Raw genomic sequence first — 14,501 nt, forward strand, 5'->3', positions numbered from 1 at the left:
ATGATAGTGGTGGGTAGGTTTCTTTGTCTCTATCTCTTTCCTTCCTCTTTCGTGGATTGTAGTCAAGCTTGTCATCAAAGGCTAATGATTGATGGGTTTCCTTCTTTTCATTCTTCCAAGACCTTTTGACATTGGGTTTGACCGATATACTAGTTTTTCTTACTCCTTTCAAGAGCCTTAAGAACTGGCTTATACCGATGTTCTTGAGACGTACCCCATAGTCCAGGACAATGTTTCTAATACAAATTTCCACAAGGTTTCGTAATTTTTTTCATCGTAACAATCAATGGCAAGGTATTGGAAGTAGCGAACAAAACTTACAGGGTCTTCTCTATGCTTCTAGCATGTGTTGTTGAGCTGGGTTATAGTAACCTTATCTTCATGCTGGAAATACTTCTTGCAGAACTTGTTTGCCAAGTCTTTTTAGGCTCGAATAGGACCTGGTGCAAGTGTGGCATACCAAGTATAGGCACAATCAGTGAAGCTCTTTGAAAACTCTCTGATATGGAGGTTATGGTCAGCAGTATAAGCACCTAAAACATTGATGAAGAGGTTATGTGCTCCTTTGGGCTACCTTTCCCGTCAAAGAGAATGAAATTAATAGTTTCGTAGTTTTTTGGATATCTCATGTGAGGAGATTGATTTGGTATGGCGGTTCAGGAACATACTTTCAATCTTTAGAGCTCATGTGCAACTCATTTTCCAACATGGCAATAACATATTACTGGGTGACGAAGGATGGCCCCTTCTTAGAACCTTTTTAGGTACCAATAACTGATTCCTCCTGAATGGTATTTTCCTGCAATGTATAATCTTTTTCGTTCATATTCTCGCTTGGCTTTGGGATTGAATCCTTTAGCTCTTTTACTGATGTGGCAATCTCTTTTTGGGCTTCTCCCAGAGCATGAATATTAACAATGATGCATGGGGGAGAGTGAGAGATTGAGAGAGAGAGAGAGAGCTTGTGCTTGCTTACATGGTTTAAGGGTGGCTAATCTTGGATTTTTAATACTCATGAATTATTGTGGTGACTAAGGAAGCCTAAGTGAAACTTAAAGAAATCCCCAGAAAGTGAGGAAAGCTCATTCCTCAAGAATTAAGATTTCCTGCACTAAGAGAAAGCTTGTCTTGCTTGGTGTGATCTTGCATTACTCCTTTATGTTCCTCGTTGTTGTTGTTGTGTTGACTCCCCTCTCGTCTTATAGGCGTAGGGATCCCTTCCATTTTTAACTGGGAATCCCTTGGTTTCCTTTTTTTTTCTTCTTATTTCTGCTAAGTCTCATCTTCTTCTTTTCATGGGCGTAGCTATAACATTCCTTTTTGGTGTAACGTTGAAGAACGTTTCTAGCCTTATGAAGACTAGGTTGAACACATTGCCTATAGTGTCTTCTTCCAATGTCAGTTTCCACATACTCCTTTTTGGCAACGCACCTCCTTGCTTTCCCTTCTTGTTTTCTTATGTAAGCTTGGAAGGAAAAGGTTCCTTTTCTCCCAATTAATGAGATGTGCAATTATATTTTTGAATGTGATCCTGTTGGAAGCTCAACTTTGGGTTTTGGTTGTTTCATAAGTGTCCTATTTGGTTTGTAAGGGAAATGGAAAGCTTGGTTTATTCTTTCTCAAGCTTGCCCAACTGGAGCCAAAGATTATGGACTTGGACTTCTGGTGCTCCCAAGCAGCCTAAAGTCTTCCACAATCCTAGTTCCATGTAGTCCTAATAAACTTCTGTAACTATTAACATCACGATCCACTTGGCAAGTCCTGATATGTAGTTTGGGCCTACTTTAGTGTGTAGTATGGTTGGCGTGATTTATTGACAATGTTAACCTCATAGCATGACTTTGCATGATAAATATGCATGAATTTGCATGTGTGGTGTGATAAAACAAACGTTCAATGTATAAATTATTATTTTATTGGCATGGCATGGTGTGATCGTAAATTTACATAAACCTCGATTTTGCAATTTTGCATGAATTTAAGCTTGGTGTTTTGACAATTTCATGATGATTAGGCTTTGAAATATGATTAGGTTTGTAGGTAAGATTTTTTTTGGCCCTAACAATACAAAGCCAAGAGTGATAGAGCGATCTAAAGCAAGATTTTGAAATTTAGCATTAGGGTTTTCAATAAATTCTTGCAACCATGTTGTTTTCTCGTACATGCTTTAGCTTGCACCTACAGCTACACGTAACTAATCAAATACTAAAATAACAAATAAAAACCAAATAAATAAGTTTTAATCCTAATAAATGAGTCTGACAGGCTTAGCTTGCGCCTACACCTAGACCTAACTCCAAATCGGATGGTTAATCGTATATTGTGCGGTCAGTTTTCGTTAGGTATTATTTATATTTAATTTTAAATTTAAAATGATTTCTGATCACACGATATACGATGAACGATCACGATCATGAGACCCTCCAAATCTTATTGTTTGTTGCACCGGTCATGTTCCGAGAGAGACGGAGCGGAAGAAGGACCAACCAAATTCCTTAATCCACATCATGAATTCACAAGAATACTCACCGCCTAACACCAATCCTTTTTATCAACAAACATATACATTTACAGGCTCTTTAAACAAAGAGATTTCTATTTTTGGATTATAACGCGACTAGTTGTAGGCCTACTACACGTTGAACTTCAACGAGTTAAATTGTCTATTTTGTTATCCTTACAAAATTCAATTTAACTCAAAATCATTTACCTATTTAATTATCACGATAGACTTCGTTGTATCTTGTAAAACAAAGTGTTCGTCAATTTCTTTGATCTCAATTAGATGTCTCAAATATTTCCGATTTGACTAATATTTTGTAAGGATGATCTATGAGGTCCAATATGAAAAATAGACGGTTTGGATCGTTAATGTTCGATATGGTGTGTGCCCCACAATTAATTCCTATTTTTTTTTAAAAACTAGGGATCTCTTCTGTAAAGGCCTCCTATACATTTATATGATAAATTATTTAATAGCTGTAAAGTAGCGGTTTTTGAGTTTCAAGAGTAGGGTGAGATCAAAGTTGAAATCTAGAGAGTATAACTAAAAAATTAAGCCTAAACTTAACGTTTGTTTAACGAAATATTCAAAACAAGCTAAAACTAGAACGAATAATGAGTTTCAAAAAGTAAGATAGCGACTTATGAGTTTGAAAGGTTAAAGTGAAATCGAATTAGAGTACAAAATCGTAGCTAAAAATAAGTCTTCATTCAAATTAGAAAATTGAGTAAATTGTAGCAATAATCCATCAATTTTAATTCAATTGGAGCAATGATCTTTCAACTAAAAATCAATTACCATTGGTCCCCCAACTCATCAAAAAATGCAGCTATGGTCATTTTCGTCAACTCCGTTAGAAATTCCATTAAAATAAGTTACGTGTCATGCACGTGAGGTTAAATCAAGGGGCATATATGGAAAATCAAGTAAGAAAAGTTTTATCGATGGTCCCTCACCTTTAATTCAACTTGAGAAATTGTCACAGCCCATCCCGATATTCTATTTATCGAGGTTGTGAAATGACGAAAGTACCCTTGACGGTTACTAAGGTATGTGTGTGGCATGTTATTGAATATGCATATTTCCTAAGTTTTGGAAAATTTAAATTGGATAAGGTTGTATTTTTTTTTGGTTAAGGAGTTAAGAAAATGGATGGTGATGGTTTTGGGATGGACCACACACACATACACACGGGGTCAAACCCTTCCTCTCTCTTCTCCGTGCTCTCTCTCTTCCCTCTCCGTTTCAGTCTCACTCTCTCCCTCTCGAAACTGTACGGACAAAGAGCAAAACCCTCAAAACGTCGCGGATCGACGCCAAAAAGGGAATTCCAAGCTTATAGTGAGCTTAGTAAGGTCCTAAGGAAGCTCGGAGTGTTTAGTTTGAAGGTTTTGGACGTCGAGATCACTGAGCTCGAAGTTGGCCGGTTTTCTTGAAATTTCTCCGTTGTTTCACATATAGGTGATACCTATCCCGAGGACGAGCGCATCCAGGGACGTCACGGGGGTTACGACCCTTCGACTTATCAGTGAGTGGGCAGTATTTTCTGTATTTACCTATATACTATCGATTTTTCCCAAAAATTGAATTTAAATGAAAGTACGTTTTAAAATGTCATGCATGCATATTATGAATTATATGAATTAGTAATTGATGCATATATATGTGAAATGGTGCTGTAGACGCACAGGTGAGTATCATGTGAGTTTTATGTTATTCATATGATTTATTGTTGATGTGAATTGTGTTGAGAGCTCATAACCTGCACTCTTGGTGTTAGTGCTTATATTATTCACCCGCACCGCACGCTCACCTTGAATCCAAGTAGGTGCATGTCGTACAGACCATGAGAGGGTTCCGACATGCTAGTCATACAGATCACTAGAGGTGGTTCCGACTGGTAGGTGACCTTAGATTATGTGCACAGACGATTGATGAAAGAAGCACTAGAGCGTATTATTACACCATTCTTGTCGTACAGACTACTTCAGGTAGTTTCGACTTATGTGCAGAGTAGTGCCGTACAGGTTACCGTGGTGGCTCCGGTTGGTTTGGATATTGAGCTATGGAATTAACCGTATAGGACCAACTGCAGGGTCTCCAGTTGATTCATTATGTCACCTGTTATATTGATGCATCCATATTCTGTTATTGACATTTATGGCATGGCATATTTTCTGGATTTGATAAAGATTGATGATTTGAGATATATGGGGATTTTTATACTATTATGTTATTTTTTGAGAAAGTATACAGGTTTTACAGCAAGGGGTTAGAATTCTTTTTTATGAAATGTTTTCGAAAAGCTTTGGTTTTATTGACCCACTCAATTTTGTTTTGCGCCCCTCCAGATTCTAGTTAGCAGCGTTGGTGGCCCACGAGGATTCCCACGTCGTACTGACAGACTACATAAATGTAGGACTCACCTGCGGGTGTTGTAATTTAGTTATGGTCCTACTTGACTGCACCTAGTACTTATGCTCTGAATTTGTGTGTTTCACACTTAAACTTACTCTAGCATGTTAGTTGGATATTATTGCTAGTAGTTGGTTTTTATTCCTTCGTAATTCCTTTATCTTGTGCTTCCGCATCGCACTTTTGGTTACGTCACGCTCACGTGACGGCCATCACGCCTTGATTCTAGGATCGGGATGTGTCAGAAATGGTCTCTCAACTTTAACCCAATTAGAGCAATGATCTCTCATTTCTAATCTAATTGTGGCAATAATCATTCCAACATAACTTATTTTGACATAATTTTAACGAAGTTGACGAAAATGACCATAGAGTTACACGTTTTGATGAATTGAGTGGTCAATAAGAATGAACTTTTAATTGAAAAACTGATACCTCAATTTGATTAAAGTTGAAATGCAATGACTACGATATACTCTTATCAATTTAACTATGGCTTTTTATCATTCATTTCTTACACTTTTCCTCTTGAAGAAAAAAAAAAGAAAGAAAAAAATCCACCTCTCTCCCTCTGGGTTAAAGCTGTTTCTCTCCCCTCCTCTGCAACTCATAAGGAAAAAATCAGATCATACTCACCTGGATTTTCTCACCTTTTCCCTCACTTTCTCCTCCCCTAGATTCTCTCTCTCTCACTCACTCTCTCGAGTCAGCGACTCGGTGACTCGCCAACTTACCGCTTCCCCAATTCCGGGAATCACTGAATTCTCGCCCCATTTCTCTCTCGGCTTCGTTAGGCACCGGACGACGGAGCTTGTGGACTGCACCGGAAGACGCGAAGACTCCAACACCCCGAGAGCGTTGGTTTCTATACGGACTGAGGGAGTTGGATTGGAGTTGGACTGAAATTGGCGACGATGGTGGATTTGAGTGTCGGTGGAGATTGGCGGCTGTTTGGGGGAGAAGATATGGGGTTCCACTTGGAGGCTGAGTTCAGAGTCTGTGAATGGCGGTGTTTGGTTACGAGAGTGGTTGGGTCCCGGATTGGGGTTTAGAATCTAGACTTGTTTAGGGTTTTTGAGGAGGAGAAGAAATGTCGCGGACCGATAGAATGGGTTCGGATCTTAGCAGGACCGGCCCCGTCGAAAGAGACATCGAGCAGGTATTGTTATGAATTGGGGTATCGATTTTTTTTTTTTTAATTTGATTTTCTGCTGTTTAATGGTGTTGCTGCTAATGTTGAATGCTTTGAGTATAAACTAATTAGGAGGTGTTATTTGATCCAAAATTGAGTGGTTTATCTCGTTGTTTGAGATGCTATATTGGTGGTGGTGATGATGGCGATGATGATTTGCGAGTTTTGTTCAATGTGATCAAGTGGCAATGAGTTGCTTATTGCATGAAATGATTTTTTGAATGAGACTGTAACTCGTGGGATGTGAAGCGGCTGCAGCTCGTGGAATTTAGAGTACTACATTTAGATTAAGCCATGGAGTTTAGTGTTTGCTAACGTTGATAGTTGGGGGTCACATTATTGAAATTCACTATTTTTTCCACTGCTTTTTGCGATATGAGTTTGTGGGTTGGGTAGTTGAAGGGAAGACATTTGATTGCTCTAAGTTTAGGGATGATAGTTGTTAAAGGTTTACGTATGAGTTTAGCAATCGAGTTGCAGTACCTTATATACAAACAAAAGCAAAGGACCAATTAAATTGATCGTTGTTGTATCACATACGAAGGATTTACTCTATTTAAATCATGGGACCAAAATGGGTTTGATTTTACCGTATTAGAGGTGGAGGATGTGGGCAATATAATTCAAATTTTCTTTGATGAAAATTAAAAAATTAAAAAAGAAGAAGAAAGGTGGTTAGTGGAATAGGATATTTGTTTGATGAGAATCTGGGGCAATAATTGAATGATGACGGAAATGAATTTTTTGTAACATTTGAAAATAGGAACTTTTTTTCTCATTCCCGTCCTCCCTTGCCGATAGGTTTCTCTTCTTTCTATCAACACTTCAGACTGGTGCTTAGGAATATTGCATTCATAACATTGTAGAGCATCTCTTCCCAGGATTAATACAAGTATAGGTTGAATTGTTATGAGTGGTTATGTCATCTTTCACTTAACTCAGTATGATCTTCATTGGTTGAATTAAGTGTGCTGATCCTTCAAAGGAATTGTATACTAAATGATAGCAAAACTCAATATGAATTCTTAAAAGGAATTGTATCTACGATGCATGGACATGGTGGTTTCCCCTCGTATCCCCGTGTGGTGTCCCCTCATATCCCCGTGTCGTGTCATGTCATATCCCTGTGTCGTGTCGTATTCCCTTGTGGTCATAAATCAATTCTTCTGGTTAATTTGACATATCCCCATGTCATGTCGTATCCCCGTGTCCGTATCCGTGTCCATGCATGGTAGAATTGTATATTAAAACTCAGTTTGAATGCTAGCTCCTATGGATTTATGCACTTCTTTCTTTAAAATGTCTTTCTCCTCTTCATATTTTTATTAGGTTTAATGAATAAGTAATTTATTATCCTTTCCTATACTTTACTATTATTCTTTTCTTAATATTTTCTTCTCATACACGAAATTCCTGAATATGCTTCAGTTAGATTCTTGACTGTTTCTTACAACAGGCTATTACTGCTCTAAAGAAAGGGGCATACTTGCTCAAGTATGGAAGAAGGGGGAAGCCTAAGTTTTGTCCATTTCGTCTTTCCAATGTAAGTTTGTTCCTGAATTTTCTGATTTGCTGTTATAATATTGTGTTTGGGTGTGCCTACTTATCTATGTTGTTCTTTTCCTTTCCTTGCAAGAGTACCATATGTATCCATTTTTTTCATCCATTCTCATGTTGGAAGCCATCCTTAAACATAGAAGGATTTAATTACATGATCATATTCAGCACCTACATCAGGCAGAATAAAATGGTGTTAAAACTAATTAAGTACACCTACTCAGATCTTCTGCAACAGTTTCATCCATTTCCCTTTCTTATCAACAATCTTATATGATATATATTCTTGAGGCGTCTAATTGTAGCTAAAAGCTTTGTACTCTTCAATACAGTAGTTTCGTAACACTGTCATACATAATTTTTCCTGTTAATAGATATAATTCATCATTGGTTGTTGCTTTCAGGATGAATCCGTTCTAATCTGGTTCTCTGGGAAAGAGGAAAAGCACCTTAAGCTAAACCACGTGTCTAGAATTATTTCTGGACAAAGGACTGTAAGTTTCTTAACTGTGAAGATGCATCATCTATATATCTTACTCACATGTACAAATTTTTTGACAATGTGGTTGCATGACTACATCAGTCAATGATTTTTTATTGAAAGAAAGTTATAACGCTGGAAAAAATTGGTATGCTTTTAATATGCGATTAAGTTGTAACTTTAACTTTTAAACCCAAAAACCACTGGTTATGTGAAAAGATGGATATTTTGACCATATTTAGCCATGGGTTATCTGTTTATTTTTTATTCTGTTTTCCATCTTTATATATATACCACTGCTTGTGTAGTACTAGTATATAACATGTGCCATTCTGGATCATAAGAAGCCTTGAATTTCCCTACTCTTGTGCCATTTCTATTGTTATTCGTCCTTCCTCCTTGAATTTATTAATCTTAAGGATGATTTTTTTTTAAGGATTTGTTTGTTTGCTAATGATTCTAGCGATTTCTCATTATAACCCTCATATCTCATTGATTGTGCTTTTGTGCTTGCGTATGTTTCTGTGTTTTAATTTTATCAGAGCTCCATATCTTTATGCATCTGCAGCAACATGATGCTAAGGTCTGAGTAAAAATTAAAAGATAAGACTTTTCTGGTTTCTACTGATCAAACATGGCCCTATTTCTTCCAGCCAATCTTTCAAAGGTATCCACGGCCTGAGAAGGAGTACCAGTCATTTTCTTTAATATATAATGAGAGGTCACTAGATTTGGTAAGCTTCAATCTACTCTCTTTTGAATTTTATTGTCTTTTGTTCTATCCTATGGTCATACTGTCATAGTAGAATGGTTTTGATATTGTTTTAAAGTAAATGTATTCAGTGATCTGATTCTGATGTACTAGATTTGCAAAGATAAAGATGAAGCTGAGGTTTGGTTTAGTGGCTTAAAAGCATTGATATCCCGCAGCCATCATCGAAAATGGAGAACAGAGTCAAGGAGTGATGGAATTCCATCTGAAGCAAATAGTCCTAGAACATACACGCGGAGAAGCTCTCCTCTAAATTCTCCATTTGGTAGTAATGATAGCTTACAGAAGGTATGGCTTCTTTTTCCTTTGTATGGGAAAGGGATCCTCTCCGGCTCCCTTCCACCAAGTCCACCAAGGCCAAAAATCCGGGCCTTTGAAATTTGATCCAACGGCTACAAACAGGGGCCCACTTTAAAAGTTATAATAACTTTAGCAGTTGGATCAAATTTCAAAGGCCCGGATTTGTGGCCTTCGTGGACTTAGTGGAAGGGATCCAGAGTGGATCCCCTTCCCTTTGTATGCTCTTCTTCACTTGCGTCCAAAATGTAAATTAAATTCTTTTATTTTGTTCCATTCAGGATAGTGCAGATCACCTTCGCCTTCGTAGTCCGTATGAAAGTCCTCCTAAAAATGGTCTGGATAAGGCACTTTCAGATGTGATACTGTATGCTGTTCCTCCCAAGGGTTTCTTCCCTTCAGATTCGGCCAGTGCTTCCGTACATTCTGTGTCATCTGGGGGCTCAGACAGTGTACATGGGCAGATGAAGGCAATGGCAATGGATGCTGTTAGAGTTAGTCTATCCAGTGCTGTTAGCTCATCAAGCCAAGGTTCTGGTCATGATGATGGTGATGCGTTGGGAGATGTTTTCATGTGGGGAGAAGGCACAGGAGATGGTGTTGTGGGTGGTGGTTCTCATAGAGTTGGAAGCTGTCTTGGTGCAAAAATGGATTCTTTGTTGCCCAAAGCCTTAGAATCTAAAGTTGTACTTGACGTCCAAAACATTGCCTGTGGTGGTAGGCATGCTGCTTTAGTAACTAAGCAAGGGGAGATTTTCTCTTGGGGAGAGGAATCGGGGGGCAGGCTTGGGCATGGTGTGGATGTTGACGTTTTGCAACCAAAGCTCATTGATGCACTTAGCAATATCAACATTGAGCTTGTTGCTTGTGGTGAGTACCATACTTGTGCTGTTACGCTTTCTGGTGATCTGTACACATGGGGTGATGGAACTTACAATTTCGGTCTACTTGGACATGGAAATGAAGTGAGCCATTGGGTCCCCAAAAGAGTAAATGGACCCTTGGAGGCTATGCATGTCTCATCCATATCTTGTGGACCCTGGCACACAGCCGTAGTAACTTCTGCTGGGCAGTTGTTTACTTTTGGTGATGGTACATTTGGTGTTCTTGGCCATGGTGATCGGAAAAGTGTTTCAATTCCCAGGGAAGTGGAATCCCTGAAGGGCCTTCGCACTGTGCGAGCAGCTTGTGGTGCTTGGCATACTGCTGCAGTTGTAGAAGTCATGGTTGGGAATTCAAGTGCCAGCAACTGTTCATTAGGAAAGCTGTTCACTTGGGGAGATGGTGATAAGGGTAGGCTTGGGCATGGTGACAAGGAAGCAAAACTTGTGCCTACCTGTGTTGCCGCTCTTGTTGAATCCAATTTTTGTCGAGTTGCTTGTGGACATAGTATGACAGTTGCTCGTACAACATCTGGTCACGTCTACACAATGGGAAGTCCTGTTTATGGCCAGTTAGGAAATCCTCAAGCTGATGGAAAGCTTCCAACTCGAGTTGAGGGAAAGCTCTCCAAGAGTTTTGTGGAAGAGATTGCTTGTGGTGCCTATCATGTTGCAGTTTTAACTTCAAGAACTGAAGTGTATACTTGGGGAAAAGGAGCAAATGGTCGTTTAGGTCATGGGAATATAGATGATCGGAATTCCCCAACATTAGTTGAAGCTCTGAAAGATAAGCAAGTCAAAAGTATTGCTTGCGGTGCTAATTTTACTGCAGTTATATGCCTTCATAAATGGGTTTCAGGAGTTGATCAGTCAATGTGTTCGGGCTGCCGGGTTCCATTTAATTTTAAAAGAAAACGCCATAATTGTTATAATTGTGGGCTTGTGTTTTGTCATTCTTGCAGCAGTAAGAAATCACTCAAAGCTTCCATGGCACCAAATCCTAGCAAACCTTATCGTGTCTGTGATAATTGTTTTAATAAACTGAGAAAAGCTGCTGAAACTGATACTTCATTACCAACATCTATAAGCAGAAGAGGAAGTATCAATCAGGGTTCAAATGAGGTTATTGATAAAGATGATAAGTTGGACTCCAGATCTCGTGTGCAACTTGCCAGGTTTTCTTCAATGGAATCTCTGAAGCATGTGGAAACCCGTTCATCAAAGAAAAATAAGAAACTAGAATTTAACAGCAGTCGAGTCTCACCTGTTCCAAATGGAGGATCACAGTGGGGAGCTCTTAATATTTCTAAACCTTTTAATCCAGTATTTGGGTCATCCAAGAAGTTTTTCTCAGCCTCTGTTCCTGGATCAAGAATTATTTCTCGAGCTACATCCCCAATTTCAAGGCGCCCCAGCCCACCTCGTTCTACAACACCAACTCCAACTCTGGGAGGACTCACATCGCCAAAGATTGTTGTAGATGATGCTAAAAGGACAAATGAAGGCCTCAGACAGGAGGTTATCAAACTAAGATCACAGGTATCAACTACTTATCTTTTTATTTTCAACAAGTGTTGGTGCACAGCTCTCTTGTAAGTCAGCGGCTAGTGAAAATTGACTTTGTTTACTTGATTCTCTTTTTCTCCTTTCACCAGTTTTTATTTTGATGAAATAAGTAATTGTGTAGTGAGCTATTTGTGGAAATTAAACTCCGACAACTCAATTTCAACTTTTTTCATTTTGGAATTAATATAACTATTGGCAAGAATTTTAAGAAATTGCAAGTCTGGATCTTTATGAATTTAACATAGTAATATTTCACATATAGAAATCAAAATCCCTCTCCCCTCCAACATGAGAAATTTTCTTTAAACTAGAAAACGAAATATGCCTTTTCATCGAACTATATCCAAATAAAAATTCAATTACCAAGTATTTCAAATGAATTGAGGTCACAACTGGCGATAATTTTTTATTGATCAACAGGTAGTTGAAGATGAATTTTGTTATTCTCAAATGTGGAGCAGACAATGTGGCATGATTTTTCGTTTTAAGTGACTGGGCAATTAACAGTAAGAAATATAGCAAAGAGAGAGCAAAAGAAAGAAATTAAAGCAATCAGTGTTACTTTTTACTTGGTGGAAAATTAACTTTTTTTTGAGATAATTGAAAAGAATCATAGATAATTAATAAGAAACATACCAAGAGAAAAAAACAAAGAGAGGAAAAAAAAAATTGAAACAATCATGTTATTCTTTTTTTATTTTTAGAAATATGACATTTGTCAGATAATTGACTTTATAAATGTAATTTGTCTGAAGACGTGGTGTTGGGCTGTCCATGCGCTTCAAATTTACTTTCCAAGACCAAACATATTCATATTAGACTTGTTCAGTTTTCTCCTTGAGCGTTTTGTCTGACTACTATTATCTCTAAGGTTGAAAGTCTTACTCAAAAAGCCCAACTACAAGAAGTTGAGCTGGAACGAACAACTAAACAGCTGAAGGAAGCAATAGCAATTGCAGGTGCAGAGACTGCAAAATGCAAAGCAGCAAAGGAAGTGATCCAGTCACTTACTGCCCAAGTAAGAATACGATAGATGTTTACTTTCTTGGTACAATACTTATTGTTATTTTTAACCATTGTTTCAAATGTAGTTTGTTAGTTAGATTGATTATTGATTTTTCTTTATGTTATAAGTTCTGCTATCTATCGAAAATGTATCTAGGTGTACTTAAGAGTTCTTTTTCACCAGAAACGGTGAAGAAATGGATTCTCAGTTTGATTCTGGTTTTCATTTGACATGTGGTGACTGCTTGCTTAGTATATTTGATAGAGATCAACTTTTTCTTTTCCACAATAAATGTGTATGACATATTGAACCACATGGAATGGTTACAGTGCCATGCGCTAAAGAGATTTTCCTGAGTCAGTTCTGGTGATCTATTCAAGTGGTCGGGCACAAATAGATCCTTCCTGTATACTGTCACTTGTGCTCTTATAGGCCAAGTCTAGCTGATGGTTAATTTTGTGTTTTGTATATGTTGACCAGTTGAAGGACATGGCTGAAAGGCTGCCTGTTGGAGCAGTACGGAATATCAAATCACCCTCTCTAGCTTCTTCCTTGGGTTCTGATCCTTCCAACGAAGTTCCTATTCCTTCGACTGACCGATTGAATGGTCAATTAACATTCCAAGAACCAGACTCCAATGAACCAAACAGTCAGTTGTTTTCTAATGGGTCCAACACCACCAGTAACCGCAATTCAGGTCACAACAAACAAGGACATCTAGATGTGGCAACCAGAAATGGGAACAAAATTAAAGAAAACGAATCTCATCATGAATCTGAATGGGTTGAGCAAGATGAGCCTGGTGTATATATCACACTTACTTCCCTACCGGGAGGCGCCAAGGATCTCAAGCGAGTTCGTTTCAGGTATATTGTACTTACCTACATAACAATATGTGGGTATATGTGTTTTTCCCTTTTTGATAATAGCGTGTATTAGTGTATATATGGGACAATGTTCTCTTGCCAGACTGGTAACATACCTATGAATCTAGACTACATTTTCGGGCAAGAAGAATCTACCTAATCAATGATTTGGATTCATAGATTGCTTATGTTGCCACACTGTCTGGAAGAGAACATTTCGTTCATACAAATATAATATATATATATATATATATAGAGAGAGAGAGAGAGAGAGAGAGAGAGAGAGAGAGAGTAAATTGTATATGCACTATAGAAGTTTACCATATCAGTATATTCATACAGTAATCCAAATTTATATCACTGGTGAATGCAGTCGGAAGCGATTTAGTGAGAAACAAGCAGAACAGTGGTGGGCAGAGAACCGAGCAAGAGTATATGAACAATACAATGTGCGCACAGTAGACAAGTCTAGTGTAGGCGTTGGGAGCGAGGACTTGGCTCACTGACATGTGGGAACAGTCATCTGTACATGGAAACAATATTTTTGTTTCAGGTTCAAGCTTGGGTTACCAAGGTCTGATTCGTTAATTAGCGTTGGCTTTGATTCTTATAAAGGTTTGAAGAAGCAGAGGTTTGGTATAGGGGTTTGATTGCGTTTTTACTTTTCCCATTTTTCTCTAATTTTGTTGTATTCCAATTTTTCCCTATGTTCCTTGTGTGGGGGTTTGAGGGTGAGAAATGTAAATTCCTATTAGGTTGCTGGCGCTTGTGGAAAGCAGCTGAGGTGTAAATTCCATAAGCGATTGTATCTGCAAAAAAAATTTCGTCTTTTCCGCAATGGTTCATAAATTTGTTTATATTCGAGGCATCGAGGATGCGCATTTTGTACATGATATAACCAGCTCTGTGTTACCATATGATGTGCACATAATTCATCACATTACAATGTTGTGTATTGGAACAAA

General features: G+C 38.2%; 1 protein-coding gene across 1 annotated transcript; it reads left to right on the forward strand.

Moving 5' to 3' along the window:
- The first annotated feature begins 5,420 nt into the window (after positions 1 to 5,420).
- LOC103448227 (PH, RCC1 and FYVE domains-containing protein 1-like) lies at positions 5,421 to 14,501 on the forward strand. The gene is made up of 9 exons (XM_008387477.4): positions 5,421 to 6,077; positions 7,567 to 7,653; positions 8,072 to 8,161; positions 8,802 to 8,882; positions 9,014 to 9,208; positions 9,499 to 11,637; positions 12,536 to 12,682; positions 13,151 to 13,536; positions 13,910 to 14,501. The coding sequence occupies exons 1-9, from the start codon at positions 6,009 to 6,011 to the stop codon at positions 14,040 to 14,042; spliced, it is 3,327 nt and encodes a 1,108-aa protein (XP_008385699.2). The 5' UTR covers positions 5,421 to 6,008; the 3' UTR covers positions 14,043 to 14,501.

This window comes from Malus domestica, chromosome 11, assembly GCF_042453785.1.
Source record: "Malus domestica chromosome 11, GDT2T_hap1".
Classification (NCBI taxonomy): Eukaryota; Viridiplantae; Streptophyta; class Magnoliopsida; order Rosales; family Rosaceae; genus Malus; species Malus domestica.